Raw genomic sequence first — 20,274 nt, 5'->3', positions numbered from 1 at the left:
AGATGGAGGCTAACCTTGTTAGCATTCACACCCTCCCAGAGCTCGAATTTATCACTAAGCATATGAAGAAAGGTATAGACATGCTAATGCCCATTTATAAATATACAAAGAACATTTTCTTTAGCAGTCTTTTAGTCTTTTCAGTAAAAACAAGAAATTGCCTTTTCTTTTTGTTGAGCACAAACCTCACTAAATTTAGTTCGTTTTAAGATAATACATTAAAAATAAAATATATAATAATAATAAAAAAGAAAAAAATAAACTTAATATTTTATATAATCTGGCACAATCTCCATGATGTTTTAGACTCTCTCTCTTTCTGTCTCTTAGACATAGAGGAGTTGTGGATCGGTCTACATGATACAGCTATGCAGATGAACTTTGAATGGACGGATCGCACTCCAGTCATCTTCACTTACTGGCATCCGTTTGAACCCAACAATTTCCGAAGCGTTAACGAGGATTGTGTCACCATCTGGGGTCCTGTGAGTATATTCTGTATTACTATATGTTGTGTGTATTTACACACTGTATTGTTCAAAACTTTTATATCGGTAAGATTTCTTAATGTAAAAGTAGTCTCTTCTGCTCACTAAGGCTGCCATTAATTTGATCCACTGTTTTCTATTTGAATATATTTAAAAATGTAATTTATTCCTTTGACGGCAAAGTTGAATTTTCAGCATCATAACTCCAGTCTTCAGTGTCACATGATCCTTCAGTAATCATTATAATATGATGATTTGCTGCTCAAGAAACATTTCTTATTATTATCAATGTTGAAAACAGTTGTGCTCTATTTTTTTTCTCTGGATACTTTAATGAATAGAAAGTTCCAAAGAACAGCATTTATCTGACATAGAAAGCTTATGTAAAATTATACACTAGCGTTCAAAAGGTTGGGGACAGTAAGATTTTTTATTTTGGAAAGAATATTTATAATTATTACTTTTATTCAGCAAGGATGCGTTAATTTGATCAACGGTGACAGTAAAGACATTTATAATGTTACAAAAGATTTCTATTTCAAATAAATGCTGTTCTTTTGAACTTTCTATTCATCAAAGAATCCTGAAAAAAATGTATACAACTGTTTTATACAACATTGATAATAATAACAAATGTTATCTGGGCAGCATATCAGAATGATTTCAGTCTTAATGAGCGTAAGAGAATTCTTTCAAAAGCATAAAAAAATCCAAACTTTTGCATGGTAATGTAGAATGATCTTAATTGTAAATTAAAAATGATATAAAAATAAAATGAAATGTGTTTTGGGATTCAATGAAAGGTTTCAGTTAAAGGTACAGTGTGTTAATGCAATGTTTTTTTCAAACCTTATCCTTTTTTGAACTGTCTGACTGATGCTAATGGATATGAATCTGTTTTTCTTTAAACTCATGATTAGGACAGCGGTCCTAAAAGGCTAAATTTACAGCAGCTTCATAGCGATAACCCCTCATTATACAGTATGTGTGTGTTTGTAGGAGGGCCGCTGGAACGATAGCCCATGTAATTACTCGCTGCCCTCGATCTGTAAGAAACCGGCTCAGAAGGCTGACGACCGGATAGAGGACCACGGTTGCAAACGGGTAAATCACTCTGTTGCCTTTTTCTTTCCGTCTCCCATTCGTCTTTGTCATTCATCCCTATTCATTTGTTTTAACCCTTTTATTATCCGTTCTTGTTTTGTTCTCTGCAGTCTTCTGTTTGTTTGTTTCTTCTGCTTAGCTGGATCCCCCCCCACCCCACATACTTTCTGTCGCCCTCTTTCTCTCTGCATAAAGCCTCTATTCACAGTCGCTGCTGTGTCATGCTGTTAAAACTCCAGATGTGGTCAGTAGACCCAGACCTGCCACAAGCATACAATAAACAGAGAAGTCTGACTCACACACGCTAGTCTTCATAACTCATAACTGTTTTCAAAAAAGTTTGAGGTCATGGACCAAGTTGCACTCACAGACACAAAATATGCTTACATCGGCAAAATTCTCATTGGCTCTGTCTGTCAACCCTCCACCCATTTCATTCAGGTCACTCTACATGAAACCCCTTTGTTTTTGAATGAGTGTGTGCATTATTGCAGTTATCTTGCTGTGACCCTGGTAATAGGCATCTGTTAAATAAGAACTGTGACCCTGGATGCCATCAGCTCGGTCAGAGTTCAGAGGTTACTAGACTGTTTGACTAATTTACTTCTTTCCCTTCTTTTCTTGCGCATGAAAAACCAGGGCGTTGCTCTTTGGTTGTAAAAGGGTTCTGATTGGTTTTAGTTCTGGGTGGTTTCACTGTGATGTTCTTCTCTAGAGATATGACTCAGGCCCCTCCTCTAATGTAGGTCTGTGGGATTTTTTCACCTGTTTATCATCCACCAGGCAAAAAATTTAAGAAATAAAAGCACACATTTCTTCAGTAAGCCGCACAATTTGAGATATCATTCATATCTGTAGCACAAATGGATGGTTGTTTGTTCCAGTTGAATGTTTAGGGTGGGGGGTTGTTTTAATCAAATCAGAGCATTAGTAAAAGTAATGTGTGCCTTATCAATTTCATATAATTACAGTGCTTACCAGTATTTTCCTACACCACAATTAACTTTTAGGACTCCAGTCCCATTTAAACTTCATTTTGATCATTTCAGCAATTTTTGACTTACACTGATATAATGATCATTCATTAAAATCTAACCATCAGCAATTCCATTAGCATAATATTTGCCTACTGAATATTGATTGGTTTATTATGATTGATTGTACCATTCAAAGATTTTATTTTATTCAGGAAGTATGCATTAAATTCCTCAATAGTGACAGTAAAAACATTTACAGACATTTAAAATTCAGTTTTGACATCACAAGAATACATTTATATATATATATATTTGCCATGGTTGGTTTCACAATGGGGCAAGTAGAGGATGTATTAGCAGCAGTCTTACTTTATTGGACTAAATAAAACAAAACACTCTGGCACAGGAGAGCAACACAGGACTAACATAAACCAAGCTTAACATAGACAACACCAGATAAAGAACTGAACTGAACAGAGTGAGGGTATGAATTCAAAAACCAAACAATGGAGATAAACAAGACAGGTGAACACAATGGGTTACTATGAAAACAAATGAGCGCACACAAGGGAACCCAGACACATAAACTAACACAGGAGGGGGGAAAACCTAAACGTCACAATATTAAAATAGAAAACAGTTATTTTAAGTTGTAATAATAATAAAAAAAATTCAAATAAATGCAGCCTTGGTGAGCATTAGAGACTTCTTTCAAATCATTTTAAAAATCCTACCGACCCCAAACTTTTGAAATCATAATGTATCTGCATTGCATATTATTGTTAGAGTTAGAGAATAGTTAGAGAATGTAATGTTTATTAAAGTCATTGTGAGTTTGTCATTGTCAGACAATGAGAGAACACATCAGTCTCTCAGTTATGTCTTAAACAGACAGCCGGCAGACAGGTCAAGTTACCGCCTCTTGCCAAGTGCTGACGTGTCATTTAGATGCATTTCTTAAAATGTGGGTGTCAGTCTGTGTCTTTGTGTGTACAAGTTTGCCTATACGCCCAAATGTCCTCACTTATGGTGAAATATTATGACAACTGATGGGTGAAGACATTTTACTGGTCCTCACTAGTTAAAAAGACTTATAAATCGGCCAAAACATGTTTCTATCTAAATCGAGTGTTTTGCACATGTTTCTGTAATTGGGTAGGTTTAGGGCAAGGGGTCGGGTTACACAAAAGAAAATATCATTAACCTGATATAAAAACAATGGAAGTCTATGCAATGTCCTCACTAATATAGTGAAACAAACATGTGTGAGTACATATTTTGTTCTTCTAATTTTTTGGTACGGGGATGGGAGGCTTTATTCATTTTGCCATAGGTCAAAGTCACCTAGGAACAGAACCAGCTTAAACCTGTATGGTCTAATTCCTTGCTATTCCAGACTGGTTTGTGCTAGTTTGTGCTGGTGGGCATGCATTTAATAAAAAAAAAATTAAACGCAAACACTTTAAATCATTTTCAAACTAATTTCCAGATTATGTCCCCACAAATGGTTTTCTTTCTGGTGTATCGATACATAAAACATTTAACATTTAAAAATCTCTAGGTTAAAAAAAATATGCTGAACTGTTCGGGAGCATCTATCAGTGCAATATTTTTCAAGCAAGAATAATATAATGCATTATAACCTGCAAACTATTTTCCTCTGGTGAATCTCCCCAGGGCTGGAGATGGCACAGTCCTTCCTGTTTCAAGGTTGGAGAAGAATCTCTAACCTTTAGTGATGCAAAAGGAATGTGCGCTAGCAACAATGCTACGCTCGCAATTATTAATAACAGGTACTGGACACAAACCTAGCAACATGGATTGGATTTGTATTCAGCTTGTGTTTTCCTGAAATCACTAAATTATAGGGTAACTTATGAGGTGCTTGTGTGCGTGTTTCCAGGTTTGAGCAGGCCTTTGTGAGCAGCCTGGTGTTTGGACGGTCTGTTGATCAGTTCTGGCTCGGCCTGTATAATGAGAATAGCACTGGCCCCTTCCACTGGATAACGGGAGACGAGCTCACATACACCAACTGGAACAGAGACGAACCAGGTACAGAAACAAACCGACCGTATTTATGAGATGAGCATGTGTGCACCTGAACAGCTTGTGTCTGTATATCATTCCTTTTATCATTTGGTAGTAAAACCATAAAAATGCTAATCATGAACCTGCTTGATGTGCAGCACGGATGAAGGGAGGCTGTGTGGCGATGGTGGCAGGTCAGGCCATGGGTCTGTGGGAGGTGAAGGACTGTGCCAGCGTCCGCTCCAAATACATTTGCAAACAGAATCAGGACACTTCTTTCATCCCCAGCCCTCCTGCCCCTCAGCCTACGCCCTCCCTGACAGGGTCATGCCCATCAGGATGGAAAAGCACCAATACGTTCCACCACTGCTACAAGGTGTGTCTGACACAGCTGTGCTCTACTTTGGAATTGAAAACGCCTTGTAAATTCCAATTTGAACTGAATTTGTATTTGGATGCAGATTCTATATATAAATCTATATCTAGTCTATACAGTTCACTCACAGACTGTATATACAGCGATATATGCAATATAGCAATTCAAACAGTCTGATGTTTTTAAATTGCAAAATTAAATTATATTATCACCCAGCTCTTTATAAAAAGCTTTATCATCACATAGGGCAATATATACTGGTAAATCTCAACTGCTTGATTGCTTGTATCGTTGCAAAATGTAAACTATATTATTGCCCAGCACTAGTCTGCTAAATGCAACTACAAGGCATGAAGGAATTTAGATATTATTAAAATGAACATCATGATTTTCTTTAAAGCTGCTTTGAAACAAAGTGTATTGTGAAAAGTGCTAAACAAATTAATTTGACTTGCAAAGTCATATAATTTCTGTTAGTGTCGTTTTTTGTTGTTGTTTTTTTTGGATGAATCTTTCCAGATAGATTATATTATATTAACAATTTAAACATTTATTTTCCCAGATTGCTCTCTAATTTAACCTAAAGTCTTTATAATGCAGTCAAACAAATCATGGATATTTCATGGTGCTGAAATTAAAATATCTTTTTGATGACTGCATTAATTGTTTTGACAGTAATTGTTTAGAAATAAGTTTCTAAGTTTGTTTAGTAAACCTATCATGGAATAAAATGTCACAATTAATGACCACAAATTTATACCAAAATTTATAATCACAAATGTTTTGAGTTGAATTATCCAGTAAATTCTTCCTCCTGTCATTCCGATTAAAAAACTAAGCATATTCTTAGAAACTGAATTTTGTCCAGCCCTGGTGTCAGTGATCGCTGTGCTTTTGTAGGTCTTTAATGCAGGTGCACTGGAGAAGAGATTGACTTGGATTCAAGCTCACAGATTCTGCCAGAAACATGGAGCTCAGCTCGCCAGCTTCAGCACACCGGAGGAAGAGGCCTTTGTCTTCCAGATCCTCCATGAGGCCTTCGGGTAGGTGTGTGTGTGATGAAGGGTACAGGTTTGTGTTTGTAACATATGAGGGTGTGAGAATTCATGTTTTTGTAAAGTTTTCCTTATTCACCAGTTTTTACACTCAAATACTCCAGAAATAGAATGTCTTTATGTTTTTATGTGTAAGATTAGTTATTATCTTAAACAATAGTTGTGTTCGAGTTGAACTTTACTAGGCTCCCGCTGACGGCCGAGATGTCAGACATTTTCTGCTTCCTGTTATCCTGTAGTGACACTCGCGAGGTGTTTGCGTACTATATATCACAGATGAAGTGCATTAGATGCAATATTTGTCAAATACACCAAAGTTTCAGACGTTTTCATGAAGCAACAGAAAAAAAATTCATTCACTACTTTATGTACTGCTTAAAACAGTGCCAAATGTACAAGAATAAAGTTCAACATAAGCCTATAGTATTTAAATACCAATAAAGTGGCTCTATATTTTATATACATTATATATAAATATCATTTTATTTGTTTTATTTTGATAAATATGACACAATATAACATTAAGATTACATGAAAAGAGTTTTTACTGTTTTAAAAACATGAATTTGTGAGCATCAGCTGAACTGAATGCGAATCAGGCCAATCGTGAAACAGCAGTGTCGTCATCAGAGCCTGTGCAGCTGATTTGGCGTGGCTGGTCTTATCTGTAACAGAATTTCTAATCAGAATTCATTGCGATTGATCTGCGCAGCGCCTCATTTAGTCGCACTTACCTTTTATGAGTAGAATGCATCATGTGAAAACTGCCTGTTAAAGGTATAGTAGTGTCTAACAGTTCTGCTTTCTGATTGGCCGTGTGGACAGGGAGGCGGAGGATCATGAGCAGCACTGGATATGGATCGGGATTTCACGCCGGAATAGTGACAGTTGGACATGGAGTGACGGATCAGCTGTGAGTTTCTTAAAATACTGTGAATTTTTCATTGTATTTAATTGTACTACAGCAGTGTATATACTGAATATTTTAATAATATTAATGGTTATTTTAATACTAGGCCAGGGTAATAAATGGTATCCAATATGAATTAAGAATGTTGAATTTAGTGCTTGTTTTGTCTAATTTCAATAATTATGAGAGCCCTTTGGAAGTTTGCTGAGGCCCTCTAGTGAGCCCCGACCCCCTGCCATATAGCAAAAAAAGATACTTAAAGGTATAGTTCACACAAAAATAAAAATTCTATCATTAATTACTGACCCTCATGTTGTTCCAAACTCGTAAGACCTTTGTTCATCTTCAGAACACAAATGAAGATCTATTTGATGAAATCCAAGAGCTTTCTGTCTCTCCATAGACAGCAATGTAATTACCACTTTCAAGGCCCAGAAAGGTAGTGAAGACATTGTAAAAATAGTCCATGTGACTACAGGGGTTCAACCTTAATGTTATGAAGCGACAAATACTTTTTGTGCTCAAAAAATAAAATAAAATGCAACCATTTTTTTTTTGCCCAAAAAGTATTCTCGTCTCTTTATAACATTAAGGTTGAACCCCTGTAGTCACATGGACTATTTTTACAATGTCTTGACTACCTTTCTGGGCCTTGAAAGTGATAATAACGTTGCAGTCTGTGGAGGGACAGAAAGCTCTCTGACTTGATGAAATGAACAAAGAGTCTTATGGGCCATCATTTTCATTTTTGGGTGAACTAAAATAACAAATTAACAAAAATGTACTACCATTGTATTCTTTGAAGTACCACGGCAAATATCAATGTACCATATCAATGGTATTTTGATCTGCTACCATTACTTTACTATAGTATCGTCACACTTTTTGCTTGGAATTCTACAATATAAAGTCTATAATCTTTTTTCTCTTTCAGGTGGCCTATCAGAATTTTGGCAGAGGGAATTATGGTTCTGCTGAGTGCGGAGCAGCTAACCTGGCTGACACCAACTGGCTGGTATCACACTGTGAGTCTGAGCTAGACTGGATCTGCAAAATACCTAAAGGGAAGGTAGAAGAGGAACCCGAGAGCCACGAAGGTCTGTCACAGTGCACGTTACCATGTTATCTTCTCTTTTTTTGCCTTTAGAAATATAACACAGTAATATAATCAAAGCAAGCTTGTTTGTCAGGTGAATTTGATTTTGAACCTAAGTAATGTGAGATTACTATAAGTGTGTGTCTTTGTGTAGACACTGGTTTAGAGTGGGTTGACTTTGAGGAGGCCCAGTATAAAATGTTTGAACATCGCTCCACATGGGCCCAGGCTCAGAGGATCTGCTCCTGGTTCGACGCCTCTCTGGTCTCCATGCACTCTCCTAAGGAGAATCAGTTTTTGGTTAGCACTTTACGCAAGGTACGCACACACACATAACACAAACACACACTCTCCTCTAAGATGTAAAGGACAGAATGTCAGGGCGTTGACTGGTAACAGTGATTTGTATTGTGAATGTAATATGGAGCTGGAATGACTTGAGAGTAAATTTACAAAATTGTATTTTGGGGTGGATATTTTGAATGGAGAGTTTATTTACATGCATATATATATATATATATATATATATATATATATATGTGTGTGTGTGTATATATATATATATATATATATATATATATATATATATATATATATATATATATACACTTTATCTTAACTGTATATGAAATACCAACCAAGATTTGTTTATTTCTTTCTGTCTAGATGTCCCGCAAAGAAAATGATCTGTGGTGGGTTGGGTTACACACATTTAAGAACGATGGGAGATTAAGGTGGTCTGATCATTCGGTGCTCAACTATGTGTCCTGGGGACTAGGACAGCCTCGACCAATCAGCAAAGAGCCCAAATGTGTCCAAATCTCCGCTTCAAAAGGTTTGACCAGAAAATATGTCATCTTTACCTTGATTTGACATGCTCCGGTTTTGACTGCGCATTTTAAAACATTTCATTTAATTAACTTAAAGTGGTCCACAGGCTTAAGGTTCAACACTTTTGAATGCCAATGTTATTTTGGGGAATAATGTGTGATTCAACTGCAGTGAGTTAAGTGAATTGCTTTAATGTTTTCTCAGGTGACTGGTCAGACCAGAGGTGTCACGTCGATCTTCCGTACGTGTGTAAGAGGGTAAATGTGACGGGTACCATCCCTCCCACACCCGCTCCTCCTCTCATACCCGCCGGCTGCCCCCAGGGCTGGAGTCCTTTTCTACACAAGGTCAGAAATTCACTCTCATGACCTGTCTGCTTTTACACTTGCAAGTCTACGCTGTAGTAAAAAACAAAAAAATCTGTTTGCATTCAAAATGTTCTTTTTATTTCAGCCTTTTGGTTTTAGGTTCATCTATTTTTTTATACATATAAACTTTATAATTTTTAAGAAATGTATAAATTACTTTAACTTAACTGCAACTGTTCAGGAATTTATTAGATCATGAAAAGTGAAGGTAGGGTAAAAATCAGGGATAAAGGGATAAAAATGAGATCAGTCAGAATTACATTATGCATTTTTTCTTTAGAATGTAAGAATAGTCAGTAACTCTTCTTGTTAATCCTAATTACAGTTATTGTTCTCTAATTTGATGTAAACTATCTATTAATATCATGATGCTTATAATATTGGTTGATCATGTGATCTATGTAACCATGAGACTCCTTAAATTAAGATGGCTCCTGTACTAAGCATTGTAAGCTTGACCTTAACAAAGGTCACATGTTACCGAAACATTTGCCCTTTTTTCCAGTAAAATATTCTTTTTATCTCACCTTTGATGATTTCTTCTTTGTTAGAGTGCGCTGACTCTCTCAATGTGTTTGTAAGGAATAAGGAAATAAGTAATATAAGGAAATACAGATCTGGCCTTTCTCCCAGGAATATTCACATTGCACATTTTCTCATATCAGTAATCTCTGAATTCTCTTTCTTTCCCTCATTTTCCAACAGTGTTATAAGGTGTTTGGAGAGGAGCAGTCACTTCGTAGCACTTGGGAGGCTGCCTCCAAGACGTGTCTGACACATAGAGCCACGCTAGTGACAGTGCCAAACCACAGAGTTCAGGGTAAATCAAACCCACACACACTACAGAAGGGAAGCAAGATTACGCAAAAAAAATAAAAAAAAAAAAATAATAATAATTATGCAAGTATAAGAATCATATAGATAACTATTATGAATCTTGGGACTAATATGCCCCAAAGTCTGTGGTGCTTAGGGCCCTGTTTTCAAGTTGTTTTGTGTTGCAATAACTTGTGTGAAACGGGCTAACCACGAATTTGATCTATTTCTTACTTTCTCATCAGCGTTCCTTTTGACCCTGCTACCCAACAGCAGTTTCCATGTGTGGGTGGGGCTCACTTCAGAATCTCAGGCTCAGTTCAGGTGGTTTGAACCCGGGTTGCTTAGCTACACTAACTGGGCCCCTGGAGAACCAGTGGACAACAGACAAATGAAAAGCCCGGTACTGGATTGTTTTTTTATGACTGAATCAATCTATCTATCTATCGTTCGTAAAATTAGAAATTTACCCATCAATATGCATATGTGTGTCCCATTAGGGTAACTGCATAGTGCTTCTCCATGGTAGTCCTCAACGGATGATGAGCATGTGGGCGTCTCGCAAGTGTGACGCAGAGAAACATGGCTACATCTGCATGAAGGATAAAGGTACAGGAACATCTCAAATTCACAGAGACACAAATATGAATTGCAAACAAGGGCGCCGCCATCTTTAGAAATATTGTCTTTGAACTTCCGTTTCTGCGGTCGCTCAGTATATTTCAATGGCATTGCTGTCCAGGAGTAATTAGGTTTTGAAGTGGATTTACTTAATGTAAAGTTAACAAAAGATATAATGAGGATTGTAATGTTTAAGGCAGATGTCTTAACAAATGTCAAAAGACCGGGAAGATTTTAAACCGAGCCGTTCATTCATAAATACGCAAGATCACTATGAAAATACTGACCGGAAGACAAAAGACAACGAGCGCAGTGCTGAAAAGGGGCGGGGCTACATAAGGTCTGTATGCTGTGTTATATTTCCTGTGTGCGTGTGTTTCCAGACCCTGCCTTGCCCCCTGGCCTGGACCCTCTTCCCCCATCATTAGATGGCTCATTAGAATTCAATGGTGTGCAGTACCGGATCTTGCAGAAGCGTCTGGACTGGCATGCAGCTCTACAGGTGTGTGAATCCATTAATGGAACACTGGCTGCTGTACGGGACCCACGGCAACATGCCTACCTCACCCTCCTCCTCAGCACTCTCCGTAAAACCGCCTGGATTGCACTACACAACGATGGGGTGAGTGACATTGTGTGCATGTTGTACGTCTCATCTCCTGACATGTCAGAGCTTCAGCAAAAGCTTCTTGTATTTCCAGGGGCGAAGCTACACATGGTTGGGCGAAGAGGAGATCTCTTTTAGTGACTGGCGGGATGGAGAGCCCAATCAAATGTATGGATGTGGTCACATGACCACTGAGGGCCAATGGACTGTGGCTGCTTGTAATACAAAATTAAATGCAGCCATCTGTGAAATTAACACGGGTAAGAAAATGTTACAGTATATTTCAGAATGGCATGCTATACTTTTTTTGTAATATTCTTTGGACAGTATGTCAATTTTGTAAATGCATGGAATTCCCAGATTAAGTAGCCTACTACACTGCCCTAAATGTGCAGTATGCATCCAAAGTTAGCTCACTCTTTGATTGGGATACAGATTTTCTGTACTTTTTTTATCATAGCAAGCAATATTCAGTGTGTAAAATAGTTATTTTAGTAGTAGTATTTATATACTATTATATTCAGGGGTGCACATAACTTTTTTAGGCCTGGTTCTCAATGGAGCACCTGGAGATGCTGCTTGATACTCGGCAACACGGCCTTACACACCAACTTATCCTACAAGCGTGTCATCATTACTTTCCTCCTGACTGCTCTCCTCACTATCTTCTTTTCTCTCAAACATGGTAGATGATGTTCCATTTTATTTTTTAATTCTGTTTTAATTGTTCTGGATTCCATTTTAATTTTTTGGACCGATTTTCGGCACAGTTTGATGAAAGCTTTAATCGCTTCAGAATGCCTTGGTTTCCCATCACTAATGAACACACTTATCATCATGATTGCTTTCTTACCAGAGATGGAGAATAATCCTACTCCAGTAACTCACCTGTTCCCAAAAATGTTGGTACTCAAAACAAAAGTGCTTCCCTTCACGTCTTCTGTTGCGCATCGTTTATTTTTACCACATATGCGCAGCATTTATGTTCACATAATACCGAGATATTCGTCTTCAAATTCGACCTTGCCTGTATTTGTAGCCTTATGTTATTTAGCTTAGCATGCTAATTGGTTAGCATGCTAACCAGATGCCATTCTTTCTAATGTGGCTCTTCAGCTATCAGGCTAACCATAAGCTACATTAGCATTAAGTTAGCTTAGCATGAAATCTCGTTAACATGCTTTTGTGTGCTTATTCTTACACTGAAGCCTCTCCTCTGCAGCTTTGTAATTCAGCGTCCTCTGAGTGGCACAAGCTGCTAAACCATGTGCCACGAGCCCCGAACCATTCTGCTCGTGGGTTTGAATCCTGTGTGGCACATGCCCAGACCGCAAGAAGTACACCCAAAACCACGGTGACTTTGATATTTATCAATATGGACGTTGGCGTACGGCACGCTCAAATCCTACGCCAGGTCAGGAGGTGGTGTACATGTACGCACGTTTTGAGTTAGTGAGGGAATGCGCAGAAAAACAATTCCTAACACCACAAAACGCACTGACAAAATAAAAGATATGAGGAGCTCTTTTCCAAAACGCGATAAACGCCATTTTTAAAAATAAATTTGTATTTTATTTCTATTAATAAACTAGTGTTGTGTCTGCAAAGATGAAATTGATGATCACCATCTCCGTAGTGAACGCGTCTATAGAGACAGTAGCCTATTTCTTTTCGTTTATAATTGTTTCGTTTAAAGACATTTCAAGCTTTCTTTATAGATATATTTCTCATGTCTGTGAGGCATATACTGAGTTTCGGTTAATTTGTGAAGAGATGCGCTCCAGTTCACGTGCAATGCAAGGGACCGCGCCCGCGCCTCCATGTCATGACTCATGATTATATTGTCTGCTATTTGCTTCTTATTTATTAAATCCAGGCAATTGGTTGATGAAAAAAATATTAAAATTAAGATACAATTTATACAAAACGAAATTCACTTTAAAGAAAGGCTTTCTACAAAACAAAACTTAATTAAGTGGCCAAAATCATGTCTGAGCATGTCTCCCGATATATTGCGCATCCTATCTTAGCCTATGTTCACTTTTCATAATCAACATAGATGGGGAAAAAATAACTTTATTATTTTTTAACAAATATGAAACTAAATGCACTTAGTTAATGGCTACAACACGTAGCCTAATAGTAGGCCTGAATATTGTTATCTTTACTTTTTTCAAGTTCGGCACGAATTACTATTAGCCTAAATGTGTTACTAAATGATTTGAATGTATTTTTAACATTGTTGTATTTAAGGACTGTATTTGTGTGTTATTTTTTAATTATTTGTTTTATGTGGTGGACAATATTGGAACGTGACATTGGAAATATTTATTTTATTTTTACTATTTAATTTATTTTACTATTTATTTTGTTTGGATTTTATTTATTTCATGCAGTTGCACTTATTTAATTTATATTAATTTATAGTATGAGTCCCTGATTATATGTTGCATGTTCTCTTGTTGTTGTTTTTGTTGTTGTTTTTTTAGACAAAAAATTGATGGATTTATAGCGTTTTGAAAAAAAAATACAATTAACTTTGAATTTATCATCAACAATATTGTTGATAAATTTAATAATAATTTTTCATGATGGTGATGGTCTCGATCTCCAGAGAAGTGTCTCCTCTTTGCCGTCTTCCGTGTGTCCATGGCGTAAAATGAGGGTGTGGGGGAAGCGGATACTTGAATATATAGGGGCGTGTTATTCTAATGACGATCGTTTTCAGCCGCGGCATTTATCAAGGGCAGGTATTGCGTACACCTGGATTTCAAAGGTACGCACAGCTTCATAAATCAGGCGGTGAGAGGAGTGTAAGCATAATCTTACGCCAACATATACGCCCGTTTCTACGCAAGAATGATAAATGAGGGCCATGGTGTCTATATGTGTGAATGAACTCAATAAATACAACATGCAGTAAATTGCAACAACTTCCCAGTGATGAGATGAGTGACAGGTATCTTACCCAAAAATAGTGGGTTCGAGCCCCATGTGGGACAACTTTAAAATTGTGTATAAAGTTGTCATTTCAATTCCTTTATCATATGGGTAAGAGCTATACTAATCTTTCTAACTCTGGGATTAGAAACAAGTGTGTTTCTTTTCTACATTCTGTGTTAGTTCTCATCAGAACTTCTGTTCATTTTGATTTCATCCTATCTGTACTTCTGAAACTATTTTAGCACTAAAACTTAGAAACTAACTGAAATAAATAAGGCACATCTAATTTTTGTATGTTGTCAAATTCAAGTTTTTCATCTAATCTTTAAACTTTATTTTATTTCAACATTATTTTAAATGACCAAAAACTATTTTTAAAAATGTAGTGGTGTTCCATTCCAGACATAGCCAATGTGTGTTTGGATCTGTGTCTGTGGTGTTACAAAATTTGCAGGCATGTTCTAATAGCATTTTGCTTGTTCTGTTTCTGTGACAGAGAGAAGGATAGACCACAGGTGGATGTATCCAGGTATTTGCCCACATCCTGTAGGAAATTGGTCCTGGGTTCCTTTCAGAAATCACTGCTACTCGTTCATCCTGCACGAGCTACAGTTTAAACACGAGGCCATACACATGTGTGGCAAAGGTAACGTCCACACACCGGAAAAGCCAACCAGAACAGCACAGGAACATATTACACAATAAAACTTCGGTAATCTTGTTTTTTTCTTTCTCAGTGGGAGCTAAGCTGTTGTCCATATTAGATGAAAACGAGAATGGTTTTGTGTGGGAGCACATGCAAAGTTTTCAACAACAGGCCCACGGCGCTTGGCTTGGAATGGTCTTTAACTCCAAAGGCAAGATGGTTAATATTAACACTTGTTTTCTTTATTGACCTTAAATTTGGATCTCCTTTATTTAGATCTCCATGTTTGTCTTTGATTCTACAGAAGGCACTCTGGAGTGGTCCGACAGTGAAGTAGTGGACTACAGTAACTGGGAGCAGCAGGACGCTAATCTAAGCATGCTGTCCGCTAACAGCTGCTTCTGGGTTCAGAGCAACACAGGGCTCTGGAGGCCTGGATCCTGTAAAAATCGCACACATGGAATCATCTGTAAACGACCACGAGGTATTGACTGTCACATGCATATGGAAACATGATATATCTGAATATAGAAAAATGCTACACAAAAGCACAAACATTCCTATGTGTAACCACAGTGCCATCCAGACTCCAAAAGTATGTGTACATAGAAGTCTTAAAGGGTTAGGTCACCCAAAAATAACATTTTTGTCATTAATTACTCCCCCTCATGTAATGATGTCTTTACTACCTTTCTGGGGCTTGAAAGTGGCAGTTGCATAGGCTGTCATTGGAGCTCTCAGATTTCATTAAAAAGATCTTCATTTGTGTTCTGGAGATAAACAAATGTCTTAAGGGTTTGGAGCGATTTGAGGATGAGTAAAAATGACAGGATTTTCATTTTTTGATGAACTAACCCTTTAAGAACTTGTTGAAACACAAGCAACAAGAATTTCCCCATTGGGATAATAAAGTAATCAATCAATCAAGAGATCAATCAATCAAATTGATTTGTTAAAGGTCAATAAGCAGGTGATAAATGGTCATGCAAAAGTAATGATACATTAAAATGATCAAAACTGAGAGTAAAGACATTTATGATATTATAAAAACAGTTATTTTGAACTTTCCATTCATTAAGAAGTCTTAAAAAATTTCCACAAAAATATTAAGTGGCACAAATATTTTTAACATTGATAATAAGAAATGTTTTTTGAGCATCAAATCAGCATATTAGAATGCTTTCTGAAGGAAAAAAAACAGTAGTATATATAACAAGAAATGTTGAAAATGATATGTTGAACTCAAGGAAAAAATACATATCTAAGAATATGTGAAATGGAAGAAATGCTAATACAATGATTCACATTCTTGAGCCCAATTTTCCTTTTTTTTATTTCCCTTTTTCAATAGGAGCAGAAGTAGATCCTGTATTTCAACGTAAGTTATAACAATATTTAAACCTCACATTTACCTAAAATATGGTGACAACATTATCAAAAATCTATTGAATGATTAATCTTAAATTTGCTTGTCATTTTCTTATTCCAGCTGAGGTCAACCATCTCCATGTATTAATTCAGGTCCTGGTTGCAGCGCTTGTTCTGATCGCTCTGGTAGTGGGTGGGATTTATCTGTATCGTAGGCGGAGCTTTGGCTCTACGGGCGCCTATGAGAGTGCTCGCTACAGCCGCACTAACTCCGCCCCCTCCGAAGAAGCAGAAAAAAACATTCTCGTTTCAGACATGGAGTTGAACGAACAAAGCGAATAATGCTGGATGCATTCAAAGTATGATTCGAAACACCAAGGAAAACGATTCTGCTAACGCAGCAACTGACTGAGAGAATTTACGTTTAGGAAAAAAGAGTTTTTTGTTTTGTTTTTTAAAGACACTGAGAGAGCTGTGTAGAGCACAGCAGATGATCAACCAAAATCAACGAGCTGAAACTTTTTTTGTCAAGTCTGTCAGCCAATCAAATTCCACAATCTCAGAGGAGCTGTTTGGATTGGCTAGTGTTGAAAATAGCATTTTCTTTTTTGTTTTTGTTTCTTCATCCAGAAGTTGAAAAAGTTTATATGCATATTTTTTCATGTCATAGTTTTATCTTTTAGTGTCAAAAGGGAACAGTGCCCCCTAAAAATCACATTGACTGGAACTTACAGACTAAGAGAGCGCACAATCACACAGAAACACACTACAATGTAACACCACAACAGTATTTCTTTTTCAGACTGTGACTTTTGAAGTTATTTGTTGTGCCATTTTTATTGCTCTTTTTCAAAATTTGTGCAGCTGAATTTGATTATCTCTGGGTCAGAATCCAGGTCCCTCGCTGATCCGTCTGAAAAGGATAATCATAATAATTACACATCAAATGAGACGATGGTATGTTTGAAGTTCAGTGGTGCAGAACCAAAAAAGAAGAAAAAGAGCTGTGGACAGAAATAGACAGATGAAAGTGCATGTGAAGGAGCCTGTGACAAGCACCGCAGTGTCTCTCTCGAATCACAAGCTGAACGCAGAGCTGCCCAACAGGAAGTCTGATCTCACTGTAACGGTTTGCTTGATCTCAGCCGGTGTGATGAGCTCATGTAAAAGCTGAATCCAAACAGTACATGGAATGAAACTTAAACTTTGTACTTCTTTCTTTACTTTCTCTTGTTCTTCTTTCCAGTTCTTAACTTTTCCCTGTTTTCTTGCTTTCCCTTTCCCCCCCTCGACTCTTGGCAAGGCCTCGAGGTGAAACGGTGCTGTGGCCAGCTGTGAAATGTCGAGTCAGCGAGTGGAGCAGATCTGGAGCCTATCAGAACACAGGAGCGAAGAGGGCTAGGCAGTAGAGAGAGAGAATAGTGAAGGTTTGAATGGGTTCTTCAAAAAGGGATAAGGAATGAGAAGATGTAGAGGAGGAGACAGTAAGAGGTGGGGTTTAGGTGAGCAGGAGTTACGGGAAGTTTTGGCGACTGAAAGGGGACTTACGTTACTGCTCCCTGCTGGATATTTGCACAGATGGCTTATCTAAGAGTGTTTTAGTGCTGTGGATAAGTTCGCCAAAGAAATCAAGTCAAATTATTATTACAAATGGTAAAGTTGTATGGATCGTTGCTGTTACGCTGCAAAAGAATGTTCTTAGTATTGTTTTCCTGCACAAATATCTAAACATTCTTAAATCAAGATATATTTACCTGAGAAGCCAAATGACTATTTAGTCTTCTTGCTTTCTGAAAAATGTATCAGAATTCAGTGAGTTTATGCTTAATACAAGGTAAAGTATCTGCCAATAGGGTAAGAAAAATAAACTTAATTCAAAGGGGAAATTATTTTTCTTACCCAGTTGGCTGATAGGCCTACTTTACCTTGTTTTAAGTAAAAACACTCAATTTTGATACTTTTTTTTTTTTAGAAGACAAGACTGAATATCTTATGTCATTTTGCTTCTTGAGAAAATATTATATATTTGTACTGAAAAACAAGGCAAAAATACTGAGTAATAAAAACTATTTTTCCGTGTACATTCTTTATACATTTATTTCTCATGGTTTTAATTAGCAATATACAATCTGCAGTTTGAAGGCCATTAGACGTAGTTACCAAGGATTTTCAAAAGATTTCTACATTCTCTTAAACAAGGGATCTCCAACCCTGCTCCTGGAGAGCTACTGTCCTGCAGACTTCAGTTCCAACCCTGTTCCAACACACATGCATGTAATTATCAAGATTAGCTGGTCCAGGTGTGTTTGATTGGGGTTGGAGCTAAAATCTGCAGGAGCTCTCCAGGAGCAGGGTTGGTGACCCCTGTCTTAAACAGTGAGTAGTGCTTGTCAGGATGTGTGGTTTCTAAGTTTTTTTTATTGCATTGCTATAGTTTCTTACTCAAAAGAGCTCACCTCCAAGTTCCTTTGGTCTTTAGGTTATTTAGGCTTAGGGGTTTGTTCAGATCTCTAACTCCCAAGTATGAGGCTTAATAATAGTAGCAAACACCACTAATCACTAACCAGTGCTTCCATGTATGCGTGCTAACTTTACTCGCAAGGCTTTGTTTTTAAGAGAGATAGGTGGCGCCATTTCAGCACTTATAGACTATTCTTTACACTTTAAACTTTCTTGCTCACTGTTAAAACATAATTTTTTTGCTTAGTATTTTACTTATAGCCTAACTATGACATAAGATTTGTATGAGAATGGCTTTTAATATAATTATTAGAAATAACATGACGCATGTGGCCTGAAACTGCAGTACGACATCAGACAGTTGTTTCTCACAATCGTGTGTATGAAATGACGTTTGATTTTGACCATACTGTATACAGAGATCATACAGAGCATCAGATTATGCGACTTCTCCACATACATGGACTATGATATCACACATTGCCGTCATGACTTGCACATGGTCATGCAATTATGCAAGAATTATTCTCAGCCTTAAGCCTTTGTGAAACAGTTTGTGTGAGTAGCTCAGACTGAATTAGCCCTCAACAAATAGAAGTGAGATTGCGGGAAACTTTTTTTTTTTTACTGAATAAGAAAAATAATTCATCTTCAGTCCCTGGGAAGGCAATGAAAATGTTCATTGTTTTGTTTGTTTTGAATATTTTGTGAATTTGCTTGAATAAATAATATGTTTGCTATGTGACTGCTAAAAAAAACGTCTGTCTTAACAGTAACCTAAAGTTATGCATTTCAGTTAGATATTATTTAAAAATGCTAGAATGATTTTTGAAAACGTTACATGAATGCTTGGGAAACGTGAATCTACTGTACATAGTCCGACCTGATTGAACAGTTGCACTAAACAGTATTTGTCGCTAGTGGGCAGAGTTTGCTTTCAAATATTCTCAGGAATAATGAGGGTCGAGATGAAAATGGGTCCTTCAGCTTTTGTCAGGATTTATTTTTTTTGTTTAGGATTGATTATCATTAATCATAAATCCTGACAAAAACTGAAGGATACATTTATTTAAAAAAAACAAGGATACATTATATATATATATATATATATACACACACACACACACACACACACACACACACACACAAACACACAAACACACACACACACACACACACACACCCGGTCAAAGGCTTGGAAACATTACTATTTTTAATGTTTTTGAAAGAAGTCTCTTATGCTCAAGGCTGCATTCATTTAATTAAAAAAAACAGGAATATTGTGAATTATTATTACAATTAAAAATAATGGGTTTCTATTTTTAATATAGCTACTTTAAAATATAGTTTATTTATCTGATGCAAAGCTGCATTTTCATCAGCCATTACTCCAGTCTTCAGTGTCACATGATTCTTCAGAAATCAGTCTAATATGCTGAATGTTGTTTTTTTTAACCTGTGATACTTAATCTGTGAACAGATTTTTTTTTTTAAATATATATTATTTTGTAACAATATACACTATTGTTCAAAATGTGGGGTCAGTAATTATTTTTCTTTATTTTTTTAAAAGAAATTAA

At 36.8% G+C, this 20,274-nt stretch overlaps 1 protein-coding gene across 1 annotated transcript in view; it reads left to right on the top strand.

Annotated features, from left to right (window-relative positions):
• The window catches only part of mrc2 (mannose receptor, C-type 2), a 58,603-nt gene extending 40,288 nt beyond the window's left edge, over nt 1-18,315 (top strand). The window contains exons 7-28 of the mRNA XM_077212240.1: nt 1-72; nt 331-485; nt 1,488-1,592; nt 4,247-4,362; nt 4,473-4,621; nt 4,756-4,973; nt 5,874-6,016; nt 6,854-6,941; nt 7,873-8,035; nt 8,189-8,352; nt 8,701-8,869; nt 9,070-9,212; nt 9,939-10,053; nt 10,295-10,452; nt 10,550-10,658; nt 11,054-11,292; nt 11,372-11,537; nt 14,717-14,866; nt 14,958-15,077; nt 15,171-15,350; nt 16,218-16,244; nt 16,356-18,315. The exon at nt 1-72 is cut by the window's left edge and continues 120 nt beyond it. Of these exons, the coding sequence (XP_077068355.1) occupies nt 1-72; nt 331-485; nt 1,488-1,592; nt 4,247-4,362; nt 4,473-4,621; nt 4,756-4,973; nt 5,874-6,016; nt 6,854-6,941; nt 7,873-8,035; nt 8,189-8,352; nt 8,701-8,869; nt 9,070-9,212; nt 9,939-10,053; nt 10,295-10,452; nt 10,550-10,658; nt 11,054-11,292; nt 11,372-11,537; nt 14,717-14,866; nt 14,958-15,077; nt 15,171-15,350; nt 16,218-16,244; nt 16,356-16,576 (3,170 nt within the window). The 3' untranslated portion in view covers nt 16,577-18,315. The remainder of the gene's footprint in view (nt 73-330; nt 486-1,487; nt 1,593-4,246; nt 4,363-4,472; nt 4,622-4,755; nt 4,974-5,873; nt 6,017-6,853; nt 6,942-7,872; nt 8,036-8,188; nt 8,353-8,700; nt 8,870-9,069; nt 9,213-9,938; nt 10,054-10,294; nt 10,453-10,549; nt 10,659-11,053; nt 11,293-11,371; nt 11,538-14,716; nt 14,867-14,957; nt 15,078-15,170; nt 15,351-16,217; nt 16,245-16,355) is intronic.
• Nucleotides 18,316-20,274: the final 1,959 nt, after the last annotated feature.

The sequence above is a fragment of the Siphateles boraxobius genome, unplaced genomic scaffold, assembly GCF_051911475.1.
Source record: "Siphateles boraxobius isolate OS27281-9 unplaced genomic scaffold, OSU_SipBor_1 66, whole genome shotgun sequence".
Taxonomy (NCBI): Eukaryota; Metazoa; Chordata; class Actinopteri; order Cypriniformes; family Leuciscidae; genus Siphateles; species Siphateles boraxobius.
This window is presented reverse-complemented; position numbering and strand designations above follow the sequence as displayed.